Here is a 12,632-nt window from a genome sequence, read left to right as displayed (position 1 = left end):
GGCCGAGGAGGCCTCATTGGCCGCGGGCCTCCGGCCTGTACCCTCGCGGCCTCGGCCGGCGGCAGCCTGTCCAATCAAGGTGAGTGGCCCCGCATGTCCCCGGAGCTGTTTGAGGCCCTGAAGCGGATTCTCGTGGATCTCAGCGCTGGCCACGCCGCGCGCGCACTCCGCGAGTGTGAGTGTGAGTGAGTGTGAGTGTGTGTGTGTGGCCGACTGAGATCGAAGGTCTGAGATCTTCCACAAGAAAATGACGTCGGAACTGAGAGTTGCTAAGCAGAACTGAGTGAAGCAAAGAGGGTTTCTTGGACAGGAAAGCACGTGCAAAGGTCCTGGGTCAAGAGACCATGCATGTCCTATGAGGGTCACACACACAGAAATAATCCGTGTCCTTGGAGCACAGAGAATGCGAGGGGAAGCCATTGAAGTCGGAGAGGTAATTTAGTGGTTTTGCATATTTTAAGGATAGAAGCCCATGGAGCGGTTTTATAGGGCAAGGATTCCTTCAGAATTGCAGTGTGGAGACTGGACTTGAGCGAGGGCGAGGGAATGACAGTGAAGGAAGGGTTGTCTGTACAAAGGTGGTGTGGCGGGGCTACTAAGCACCTCCCAGTTAAGTGCCTGGGCTGAGACTGCCCGGTGGGACTTCGATCCCGAAGGCCCCCCAGACAATAGACCTTCTCCTTTAAGCTTCTGCTGATGTGAAGGCAGCAGTACTTTTCAGGCGCTTCCTACTCTCTGTGAGCTTCCAGCATAGAATCTGTTTGCTTTATGCCTCCTCTTCATTCCCGCAACTCATTGCTATAATCCTGTCTACTGGTCCCCCTGTCTGCCGCTTGTCTCCTTCAGTCCTCTATACTGCGGCTAGAGTCGTTTTAAACAGGTGTCGCTCTTGTCAGAAACCTTCTACCTTTTATCAGCTGGAGGCAAACACCTGAGACGGAGGGTTGGAATTCCTGGTCTCTGGCCTTGGTCCTGTTGCTTGTGGCTTTACCACATTCCTCTGGGGAACCCCAGTACCTCCTCTGAACATTGAAGAGAGTGGGATGGGTGGTTTCTCTGTCTTCCAGCCTCCCAAAGGTGGGAGTGGCAACTTGAAAGTTCTTCGGGGTCTGACATGCTTCGTGACAAGCTCATTAACTGGGAATAATCCAGATACTTTTGCCAGTGTTTGAATCAGGTCCCTATCTCTCCCTTCTCGTTCCCCAGGTCCCACCCATTCTCCTCGTCCCTGCTTTCATCCCTTCTTTTTTACATATGTATGTGTTTATTGATTTCAGAGATGAATGGAGAGGGAGAGCGAGATAGAAACATCAATGATTATTAGAGAGAATCATTGATTGTCTGCCTCCTGCACACCTGCTACTGGGGATTGAGCCTGCAACCTGGGCATGTGCCCTGGACTGGAATAGAACCCAGGACCCTTCAGTTCACAGGCCGACGCTCTACCCACTGAGCCAAACCTGCTTTCATCCCTTCTTTCCCCTCCAGGGCTCCAAGCGCCGACAGCTCTTGGCCACACTACGGGCCCTGGAGGCAGCATCTCTTTCCCAACAACTCCCCAGCCTACCTGGCAGTGACTCTGAGGAGGAGGAAGTGGTGGAAAGGAAAAAGAAACGCCCCAAAAAGGCCTCATTGGCCAGTGTTTCTACTGAAGTAGAGGAGAAAAGGAAGAAGCAGCACCAAAAACAAGGCCTACCTGGCAGTGACTCTGAGGAAAAGGAAGTAAAAAAGAAGAAGTGCCGTAAAAGGGCTCTTGAAAGTGATTCTGCTGCAGAAGAAAAAAGAAAGGGGAAATGCCAGAAACAGGCCCCTTCAAACCCTGCCCAGCACCTGGACAGTGTTGACCAAACAGGTATTAGTGGATGCATATGTGTGTGGGGGACAGGGAGGGGGATCGTCTGATCTTACATATGACCGGGGTTACTTCCCATCATCAGGTGTGAGGTTGGGCAGTTAGAAGTACTTTCATCCAGGCCACAGTCTCTGTGTTGGCCAGGATGAATTTGCCGAGCCTCTGAGTTCAGTGGATCTTGCCCCAAATATGCCTTTCCATCTTCCCCCGACAGGTCCCAAAGCTTGGAAGAGTAGTGCTACAGGTGACCCATCCAAGCTAAGCTCTGTGGCCACTTCCCCCCAAACTCCCCATGCCTTGAGTCGCAAGCAGTGGCGGAACCGGCAGAAGAACAAGCGTAGACACAAGAACAAGTTTCGGCCACCTCAGCCGCCAGACCCAGCCAAAGTCACAGCCCCCACAGAGGAGACAGAGGTGCCTCCTGCCCCCACTCAAGATGACCACGAGGCTCGGGCAGGAGCTCTGCGAGCCCGCATGGCACAGCGGCTGGATGGTGCTCGATTTCGCTACCTCAATGAACAGCTGTACTCAGGGCCCAGCAGTGCTGCACAACGCCTCTTCCAGGAAGACCCTGAGGCCTTCCTCCTCTACCACCGCGGCTTCCAGAGCCAAGTCAAGAAGTGGCCACTACAGCCAGTGGACCGCATCGCCAGGGATCTTCGCCAGCGGTGAATGGGGTTGGGCACTGTGAAAGCCGATATTGGTCGATCATGGGCTCAGACTAGACCAGTGAGTGATCCCTCCCCTCCACTCCCAGGCCTGCGTCCCTGGTGGTAGCTGACTTTGGCTGTGGGGACTGCCGCCTGGCTTCAAGTATCCGGAACCCGGTGCACTGCTTTGACTTGGCCTCTCTGGACCCCAGGGTCACTGTATGTGACATGGCCCAGGTAAACCCCTTTATCCCTCTATGTGTCTGGCCTGTGTTCTAAGCCCAGCCTGCATGTGCTAATCTCTAACACTCCCTCCTTCCTCCCTGCCCACACCCCCATCCTGGTGTCCAACCTACCACTCGCTGCTGGCCTTCTCCTCCCCAAATTGTGCGCCTCATACACCACCCCCACTACCCACAGGTGCCTCTGGAGGATGAGTCTGTAGATGTGGCTGTGTTCTGCCTTTCGCTGATGGGAACCAACATCAGGGACTTCCTAGAGGAGGCAAATCGAGTGCTGAAGCTCGGGTAAGAGCCTCCAGGACACAGGTGCATGTACATGTGCACATGCGTGTGTCTGCACTTACACAGAACTTCCCATTCTTCTCAGGGGTCTCCTGAAAGTGGCTGAAGTTAGCAGCCGCTTTGAAGATGTTCGGGCCTTTTTGGGAGCCGTGACCAAACTGGGCTTCAAGATCATCTCCAAGGTGAGGGCCCAAGAAGTCTGTCGCTGTTTTTGTCTCATGTGTGGCCCTTTTCAGGGTAATGGTGTTCAGGAAGAAGGCCATGGGCACAGACATTTGCTTCTTGAAGGCACAACTCATGGGAGAGCCCTGGGAAGCTTTCTGAGCAAGGGTGGGACATAGACGGAGGTGTTTTTAAAGAATGGGGTGAGGAATTGGGGCTCACTGGGTCTTTTCTGCCCCTAGGACCTGACCAACAGCCACTTCTTCCTGTTTGATTTTGAAAAGACTGGGCCCCCTCGAGTAGGGCCCAAGGCTCAACTCTCAGGCCTGAAGCTTCAGCCATGTCTCTACAAGCGCAGGTGACCTCTGGACCCCCCTTGAAGGGGGAGGCAAGTCTTGAACTCCATTGTCAGAACTCCGAAGACTATAACCAGCCAGGCTGTGACCCAGGACTGGTACCACCCTTCCTCTATCCCACGAACGAAGTGTGATGAAACCCCTGGTTCAGCCCCGCTCTGCTAAAGGATTCTTGGTTGCAAGAAGCATAAAATCACTCGGGCTGGCTAAAGAATAAGGAGTTTATGGTGAGAACACAGGGATATCTGGGAATTATGGATCCCCTAGGTGTCATGGAAACTAGATTATTTGGAATTCAAGGCATCTCTGGGTTTGACTCTTTTTTTCTGTCTCTTAGGAGCCACATGGGCTTTCTGTCCTGGTGTCTCCATTCTCTCTTCTGATCTTCTGTCTGCAGACCAGCTCACTCTGCTTACTCATAGCTGCTGCTCCTTCACCTTTGGTCTGCTTCTTGGCTTGGACAACAAGTAGCCCATCAGCATCCTGGCTCAGTACAACAAACTGGGTTTCTGAGTCAGGACCGTTGGATTGTCTCTGCACTAAACACTTCTTTCCCCTCTAGTCTCATCTCCACCTTTGGGGCTACATGACCCAAACACGCCCAGCATCTGTTGTTGTCCTGTGGGCCCCTGGTGTGTGTCTGGCTGAGAGCACAGATTTTAGAATCAGGTGGGCCTGGCTGAGAGTCATTTAATTTTTGAATGTCACATTCCTCATTTGGAAAATGGTAGAATTCCTGTCTCATGGATTGTTGTGGGCCAACTGAGGAGATCTATAGCCAGGGCTGGGTACTGAGGAGTGCTCAGTAAACTACAGATGTAGCTTATTGTGTGTTGTACGCCTCATTCTCTAAAGATCTTCTCCGGACTGGGTTGGAAGTTGGAGGATAAAGAATAGATTTATTCTATTCCTCTTCGTGAGGAAGATTCAGAGAACTCAGTATAGGCCTTTCAACGGGCTCATTTAATAGGATATTTAGAAATTCTTGATAGCATCTGAGCCATCCTTGGAGAGTGGTGGTGAGGGAGTTGGGTCTTTTCATCAATAGCCATCAGTTAATGCCACATTGGGGAGGGGCATTGGGCTGTTCGTTGGCAGATGGGTCTGTCGTTTCTGCCAAACACTAGGTCCAGATCAGCAAGTCCTAGGAAAAGCTATAGGCAAGGAAGGCTAGTGCTGGAGAAGATGAACTGGGTTGATAGATCTTCGGTGGCTCCTAAGAGGAATCTGCCATGAGCCCAGGTATAGACACACAACCTCATATACCTACTTCCAAGAAACACAGGTTTCAGGGCTCTGAGCCAGTAGGATGCCTCCAGAAGGGGATGGAGGCTTTGAGGCAGGCTGTTGGCCAGAGGGAATGTGTGGAGGCGGGGCTCTGAACCATTCGGCAAATACTGCACAGAGCCATGCATGTGCTCTTCTCTCTGCTGAATACTTGGTTGACTGGCAAAGTCTTACTCCTGCCTCCAAACAACCTACATGCTTTTTAGTCCATCACACCCAAAGCAGAATGAGTGTCTTAGCTGCACTCAAAGTACTACCTGAAGAGTGCAGCTTCGGCGTTTAAATGTTGCATTGTGATTGCTGTGTGTGTGCAGTCTTTTCAAGTTACATTGATCTTGGTATTCCCAGAGCTTGTCACTTGAATGACAGGGTCCAGTTGAGTGGGGTTGATGGGAGCAGGAGTGTTGCAGGAACCCCCATTTGGGGCACAAGATAAGGCCATTGTGATGATGGAAGAAGTGGGCAAATGGGAGAAATTCAGTAGATAGGATTGGTAAATATTAAGGGTTGATGAGAGAGGAATCTGAAGTGAGTCTGGTTTCTGGCTTGTACAACTGGGTGAGTTGGCGATGCCATTCAAAATGTTGGGTTTTAAGTACCTCTGATGTTCATTTGGAAGCAGGACATAAAAATCTCAGGAGAGCCCTAGCTGGTGTTGCTCAGTGTTTGGAGTGTTGGCCCAAGTGCACGAAAGGGTCTTGAGTTTGATTCCCAGTCAAGGGCATGTATCTGGGCTGTCTTCTGGCTTGTACAACTGGGTGAGTTGGCGATGCCATTCAAAATGTTGGGTTTTAAGTACCTCTGATGTTCATTTGGAAGCAGGACTTAAAAATCTCAGGAGAGCCCTAGCTGGTGTTGCTCAGTGTTTGGAGTGTTGGCCCAAGTGCACGAAAGGGTCTTGAGTTTGATTCCCAGTCAAGGGCATGTACCTGGGCTGTAGCTGTAGGAGGCAACCAGTTGATGTGTCTCTCTCTCCTCACTGTTTCTCTCTACCTCCCTCCCTCCCACTCTCTGAAGACCAATGGAAAAAATATCCTCAGGTGAGGATTAACAAACAAAAACAAAAGTCTCAGGAGAGATCTGTGCTAGGGATTTGGGAATCGGCAGCCCAGAGGTAAGAATTAAAGTCTTAGGAATAGGTAAGGTATCCAGAGTAAGATAATGAGAAGAGAAAATGGCTCAGAATAGAACTGAGGAGCATTTAGTGGATGGGTAACTAGAAATGAACCAGTAAGAGTGGCAAGATGAAAAGGTTGGGCTAGAGATGGAGGAGTAAAACCAGGAGAGTGGGTTGTTTTTAATATGCTTTTTAAAATTGATTTTAGGGAGAGGAAGGGAGAAGGAGAGATAGAAACATTGATGGAGAGAGAAATATTGATTAGTTGCCTTCTGCACACCCCCTACCAGGGATCAAAGCCCACAACTAACCCGGGTATGTGCCTGACAACCTGTTGGTGCATGGGACTAGATTCAACCAACGAGTTACATTGCCCAGGGCAAGAGAGTGGATTTTTTTTTTTTATTATGGAAGGAATGGGAAGGTTGTCAGCTGTCAATTGCTGTTGAGAAGTCTATTAAGATGAGAAATCAGATTGTGGTGGGATAAGGACTGCTGAGTAATGTTGAGGGCCTTTTTGAACATATACTAGTATAGGTATTATTCATGAATTTATAGTTATACCTGTCAGGCCAATGGTGTGGCTGTCTGCCTACTCAGGAATCTAGGTGTAGCTGTAGAAACTGAGCACTAAGATCATCCAGAGTTGGAACCTTGCCGTGCAAAAGAAATTAAAGGAAAGTGAGCAAAGGAGTTTCAGACTATTTGCAAGTAAGTGATTGCTATACTGGGCCATGGGATTTTGTAGGACAGGTAGGAGAGTGAAAACAGGAGTAGGTTACCCTGGTAGTAACTGAACAAGTGACCTGGGAGGATGGGAGGCTGTGGTCAGAAATTGGAATACTTAAATTATAATTATTGGAAGCAGATCAGCTCCAGGTGATGGCAGAGTGCAGCAACAGTGGTGAGTGCCTGAGAGACATTCAAGGGAGGTTGCCTGAAGATTGGTTAATGGACTGAGGGCTCAGGTATTGGTGTGGGGGGTGGGCTGTTGTCTGTATGGACTTTGCAGTTGTCTCGGATGGTGGTAGAAGTTGGCATGGAACAGGTGCCAACCTCTTGAAGGAGGAAACTGATCCAGGAGATCTGCAGACAAAGGGAATGAGAGAATAATGGCATAAGTTTCAAAAGTGCTGAGGGTTCACACAGCCTATTAGAGACTCATTTGGGAGTGGAGCTGGCTGCCGGGCAGCTAAGATAAAATACCCTGACAGTCCTCTCCAGTTTGTCAGGACTCACCAGGGATTACTGGGGAGAGAGTATTGTGGCAGCTCCATGGCCAGGAGCCTCCTGGAATAATGGGAGGTAAGCCACAGTGTCCAAGGGATGTGTGTGGTAGTAGGGCATCTCACTGTAGGGCACATCACCTTTTATAGCTCCATATCCATGTTCTTCCCCAAATGTTACTTATATTCCTAGATCTTGACTAATCTTCCCTGTTTTCTTGGCATGCTCAACAGAACAGCTGGAGTCTGCCCTCCTCCCTCTTTTGCTTTCCCCCCTTATACTTCTCCCTTGGCCTATTCTGGCATTGGCCACCTGAGTAGATATCTCTCTGGGTCTGACTCAGACCCCAGGTTCACTCTCACTCAGCCCAGCCCCCAATAGTGGCCCATCAATCACCCTGATTATGAAAGCAGCACTCCCGTTACTTATATTCCTAGATCTTGACTAATCTTCCCTGTTTTCTTGGCATGCTCAACAACAGCTGGAGCCTGCCCTCCTCCCTCTTTTGCTTTCCCCTCTTATACTTCTCCCTTGGCCTATTCTGGCACCGGCCACCTGAGTAAATATCTCTCTGGGTCTGACTCAGACCCCAGGTTCACTCTCACTCAGCCCAGCCCCCAATAGTGGCCCATCAATCACCCTGATTATGAAAGCAGCACTCCCTGAGCCTGACCTGGGTCCCCCCTGCTCCATCGTCAACTTCAGGACAAGCTTTTGTTCAAGTCCTTGCCTGGATTTCAGTGTCTAATGTTGAGATTCTAGAATGAAGAGAGAACAATATATGTTTCTTTAAGAAATAGCAGTATGTCAGCTGTTTAAAGAACAATGAGACCAGTTTAAGGGACACTTTGAGAACAGAGGGAAGGAGTGGCAAGAGTAGTAAGAGGCAAATGAGAATGGGAGGGTCTGCCCCGTTGGGAAAGGCAGTAGTTCTCAAACTTTAGAGTGCAGTAGAATTATCTGGAAGGCTTGTTATAATGCAGATTGCTAAACCCTCCCCCAGTTTCTGGTTCAGAAGGTCAGGATAGGGCTTGAGAAGTTTTTTCTGGTTGCTTTGATTTTTCTCAGTGAAGCAGGAAGTAGACTTTGAGTTGAGAATGAGAGTAGGGGGAGGGGGTTGGAGTTTTGAGGGGAGGAGAACATGAATATTGTTCTAAGAGGGAATGAATGAATTAGGAAAGTACAGCATGATTGCTAGTAGTATTAATGCACACATAAGGTACAAGGTCAGAAAGAGGATAGGATGGGAGGAGACCAGTGTAAGATTGCTTTCTGGAGAGCTTGTTACTGTGAGACAGAGTACACCTGGACTGTCAGAACCCACCCACTTCTTGAGGGGCAGGCTGTTTTCTGCCCTTTTACCCCAAATCTAATTGGGGATTCCACTGGGACCATTTGGGACGCCTGAAGTATTTAATCCTACAGCCAAGAAATGATGAGCCTGGAGTCTGACTCCTGCCCTGGAAATGTAGAAGGCTAGCAGAGGCTCACTGACTGCTTCGGTGTGGAGCCAGAGGAGTGCTGCTGCTTCTGCATTGGCCTGCATTCCCCGAATTTGCCGGGGCACCTGATGTATGAGTGTATCCTACATGCCTTGCAGGAGAGAGGGATGTATGGTGGTCTTGGGTCCCGTCCAATAGGACCATTGGAAGAGGCAAGGAGACCTCAACACAAAGAAGCTAGGAGTGTACCAGGTGGACTGAGGAGGAAGTTGCAGGAGACCCCCCAAAATAAAGCTGCATCACCAGGGTCAAGGGGACAGTGATATGCCCCGTTTAAATACCTGCCTAGTCCATAGGGCACAGAACCACCAGTCAATCAAGAACTGTTTTATTGCCTGACTTCTCTGCACTTGGGCCCAAAGCAATCAGCAGCTATTAGGTGGAAAAGAGCAGAGATTATTTTGCCCTTTCCCATAGCAAGCTCTTGGACTTAAGTGGAACAGAGTTGGGAAGGGAAAATAGGTAAAGCTACAGCAGGTGCAGATTATTTATTGTTGCATAGGATTAAACATTCTAATCACTTGGATTTGTGTTTGTATCTTAAAATGAGCACAAGACTATCAACTAAGAATGAGCTGAAAAGTCACAGGCTTGCTACAGCTCTTTTCCAGCACAGGGCAAGAGTACCCCCAAATGAAAAAAGTTTAGAGGGCTGAGAGATAAGAATAAAGTTGGATTTGGGTACTAGGCTTATTAGCATCCCCTTTAGAGGCTTATTGCTTCTGCAGATATTGGTGAGCTCCAGCTTTTGTTCCTGTAACATAGTCCTAAGAGAATACAGTTCCAAAAGAAACATGATCTTGGCAGAGACACAATTCAGCTCCAAACACTCAACCATTTCTGTAATCGCACAAAGCCCTTAAAGCTTTTAAGAGACTTGTAATTAGACCTTTTTGTCCCCATGTTGCCCTCCTTCCCAGGTGACTTCTCAGACTGGCCACCTGGTTCTAGGATATTTGACAAAACTGCAATATCCACCTTACTGGTCTCCCTCCTACCCCTCCAAAGCAGTTCATTTTGCACACAGCCAAGTGATCTTTTTAAAATGTAAATCAGATTTGTCAGTTCTCTGCTTAAAATTCTTCAATGGATGCTCATTGCTCTGAAAACAAAAGACAATTTCATTCCCAGTCCCTGTGTGATCTTGCCCAGGCCTCCCTCTCCAACTGCATCTTAACCCACTCCTTCCTCACGAAACCCCAGCCACACGGGGTTTCTTTTCATTCCTCCAACATTCTAAGCCTTTTCTGCTCTGGGTCTTTGTGCATGCTGCTCCATCTTCCTAGAGTGCTCTCCCTGATGAGCTCATTTTCATCTTCCAGATCTTCACACCAACATCACCTTCTGTGGAAGAAACTGGCTAGGTGCTTACCAGAATGTCCTTTCCCTGGACAGTTAAACTCCATTTCCCTGCTCATCGCATCAAGGTGGGGCAGTGTGAGTGGTCCTCGTCAATGGAAGGGAAGTAGAGATGTTTCACTACCAGACTGTGAGAGGCCCCCTGCCAGGGAAGGCGTCATGGCTTTCTTTAAGTCATGTTGACTGAACCCAAGGCTTGGGCATAGCCCTACCTTGGGGGTATTTCTGGCCAAAAGGTGAGAATGCCTTCAGCTCAACTCTTCAAAGCCCAGGGCCTCCCACACCAGACCAAGGCAGTTAAAGAGCAGATGAGCCTTCTCCGTATTGTACCACCCCCTCCTCCACCTTACAGGGTGACCTTGTAGCACATGTTTGAAGGTGATTGAGTAACAGCATAGAAGAGGTTGAGATACCTGAGTCACTCTTTGGGAGGAAAGCTGCTTGACTAAGAACATCCACATTGAACTTTGAACAAAGAGTAAACCTCTACTGCAATAAATTCGTGAATTTTGGGAGATTTAGGGCAGTTAGCATTATATATCCTGGCTAATAGATCTCTGGTCATCCTATCCACCTTACTCTTGATCACAGAACACTTTTGTTTCCTTTGGGTGCTTCAAACATGTAATTACCTTAGCAAATACTGGTCAGTACTTTCCACCTATGCCATTAATTTTAATCTTAATGGTGTGGGGAGGGAGTGTTCACATCAGGAAATTGAGATGCTTATTTTACCAGTTACATTTTGATTGTGACAAGAAAAAAAAAAATGCCACTAAAGAATGTCTTACACTAGAATTTCCTTCCTATATCAGTAGAAACCTGAAGGTTAGTGTCTGTGGGCATTGGTTCTGGAACTTCAGGATGTTAGCGATTAGGTCTCTGTTATTCTCTAGGTCTTTTGCTTCTCATATTCACAAGATGGTATGTTCTTGATTAAGTGGGGACACCCAGCTCACTATTTACTAATACACCTCTTGGGAATCTCACTGATTGCCTCAGTCTTTTTGGCCTTCAAGGCTCCTTCTACATCAGTGGTTCTCAACCTTCCTAATGCCGCGACCCTTTAATACAGTTCCTCATGTTGTGGTGTCCCCCCAAGTCCATTGTTACAAATTGAACATAATTAAAGCATAGTGATTAATCACAAAAACAATATGTAATTATATATGTGTTTTCCGATGGTCTTAGGCGACTCCTGTGAAAGGGTCGTTCGACCCCCAAAGGGGTCGCGACCCACAGGTTGAGAACCGCTGTTCTACATTGTTAATACTCTGGTGTAAGTATGTTCCATTATTCCCTATAACATGGCTGAGACAAAGGTCACAGTTCCATTCCCTGTCAGGGCACATGCCTGGGTTGCAGGCTTAATCCCCAGTAGGGGGCGTGCAGGAGGCAGCCGATCAATGATTATTTCTCATCATTGATGTTTCTATCTCTCTCCCTCTCCCTTCCTCTCTGAAATTAAAAAAGAAAAGAAAAAAACAGGAGATCTATGGTTAGGCAACAAGCTTTAAACTTGACATCGGAAGCATGATCTATATAATAAAAGCCTAATTATGTCCCCTCAACCGGGAGTTAACAGGGGGAGCGGGGCCAGCCAACCACCCACAGCCCCTCCCCTCAGCTGACCCTACCCCTGATTGGGATGGGGGGGTGATTGGGTGCAGGGCCAGCTGGCCAACCTCCTGCTTCCCCTCCCCCTGGCCAGTCCTGCTCGATAGACCCTGATCAGGGCAGGCCGGCCAGACCCTACCTGTACACAAATTCATGCACCAGGCCTCTAGTGATCTATAAAAGAAAACGAATAAATTGGACTGCATCAAAATGAAAAACCTTTGCTCTATGAAAGACCCTGTTAAGAGGAAGCTGCAGAAATAAATTAGTTTCAGGTGAACCACAGTGTGCTAGTCAATAGCACTTTTGGTCTTTGAATTATTAGTGCATATAGTGTACAGAGCCGGGCACAAATTTCCTCATCAATTTGGATATGCAAATAAAATTCAGCTCCTTTCTCAATTACTGATTTTCTTCACAAGTCTCACTTCCATCCTGCACTCCATCAAAGAGTGGAAAAGCTAGAAATAAATTTAATCCAGTCTCTAGGTTTCATCTATTCTTTTTGAAATAAATACTCAAAAACTCAAATTCCGCCATTCTACCTCTGCTTCTCTGCAAGAGTCATCTGGCTGTAAAGGGAAGGGCATTTCGATATCAGAAGGAAGGGGTTCCCTGGCCTAATATTGATTCTTGGGTGTGCACAAGCTGGAATCTTCTGGATACAGTTGGCCCAGTGTCATACCTGGGCATTCTGCCAACATTTGCTTCTAAGGCTGATGAATCCGTCTTGTCTTTTTCAGCTGTCAGGGCCCGCTCCCCCACCCCCACCCCCCTTGCTAATTTGGCCTCCTTGCAACAACACTGTTCCAACACAGTGATTTTCTGCCTCATACTCCATTGAGCCTTAAAGGATCTCTACTCAGCATCCACACCATATAGGAATCAAGAGACACCTCTTCCTAACCATGCTGCTCTGCCCTCGTAATGCTCCTGGGGCCTCGCTAAGTCTGGGCTGCAAAGCAGTTCCCTTCTAAAG

At 48.3% G+C, this 12,632-nt stretch overlaps 1 protein-coding gene across 1 annotated transcript; it reads left to right on the top strand.

The window, feature by feature from the left end:
• Position 1: 1 nt before the first annotated feature.
• Positions 2-4,368, top strand: RRP8 (ribosomal RNA processing 8, methyltransferase, homolog (yeast); the record flags this gene model as incomplete). The annotated part of the gene is made up of 7 exons (XM_014533320.1): positions 2-79; positions 1,489-1,852; positions 2,067-2,520; positions 2,610-2,739; positions 2,923-3,029; positions 3,112-3,208; positions 3,431-4,368. Coding segments are annotated over 7 exons (1,350 nt in total), but the record flags the coding sequence as incomplete, so codon positions are not given.
• Positions 4,369-12,632: the final 8,264 nt, after the last annotated feature.

The sequence above is a fragment of the Myotis brandtii genome, unplaced genomic scaffold (genome assembly GCF_000412655.1).
Source record: "Myotis brandtii unplaced genomic scaffold, ASM41265v1 scaffold966, whole genome shotgun sequence".
In the NCBI taxonomy this organism is placed as follows: domain Eukaryota; kingdom Metazoa; phylum Chordata; class Mammalia; order Chiroptera; family Vespertilionidae; genus Myotis; species Myotis brandtii.
This window is presented reverse-complemented; position numbering and strand designations above follow the sequence as displayed.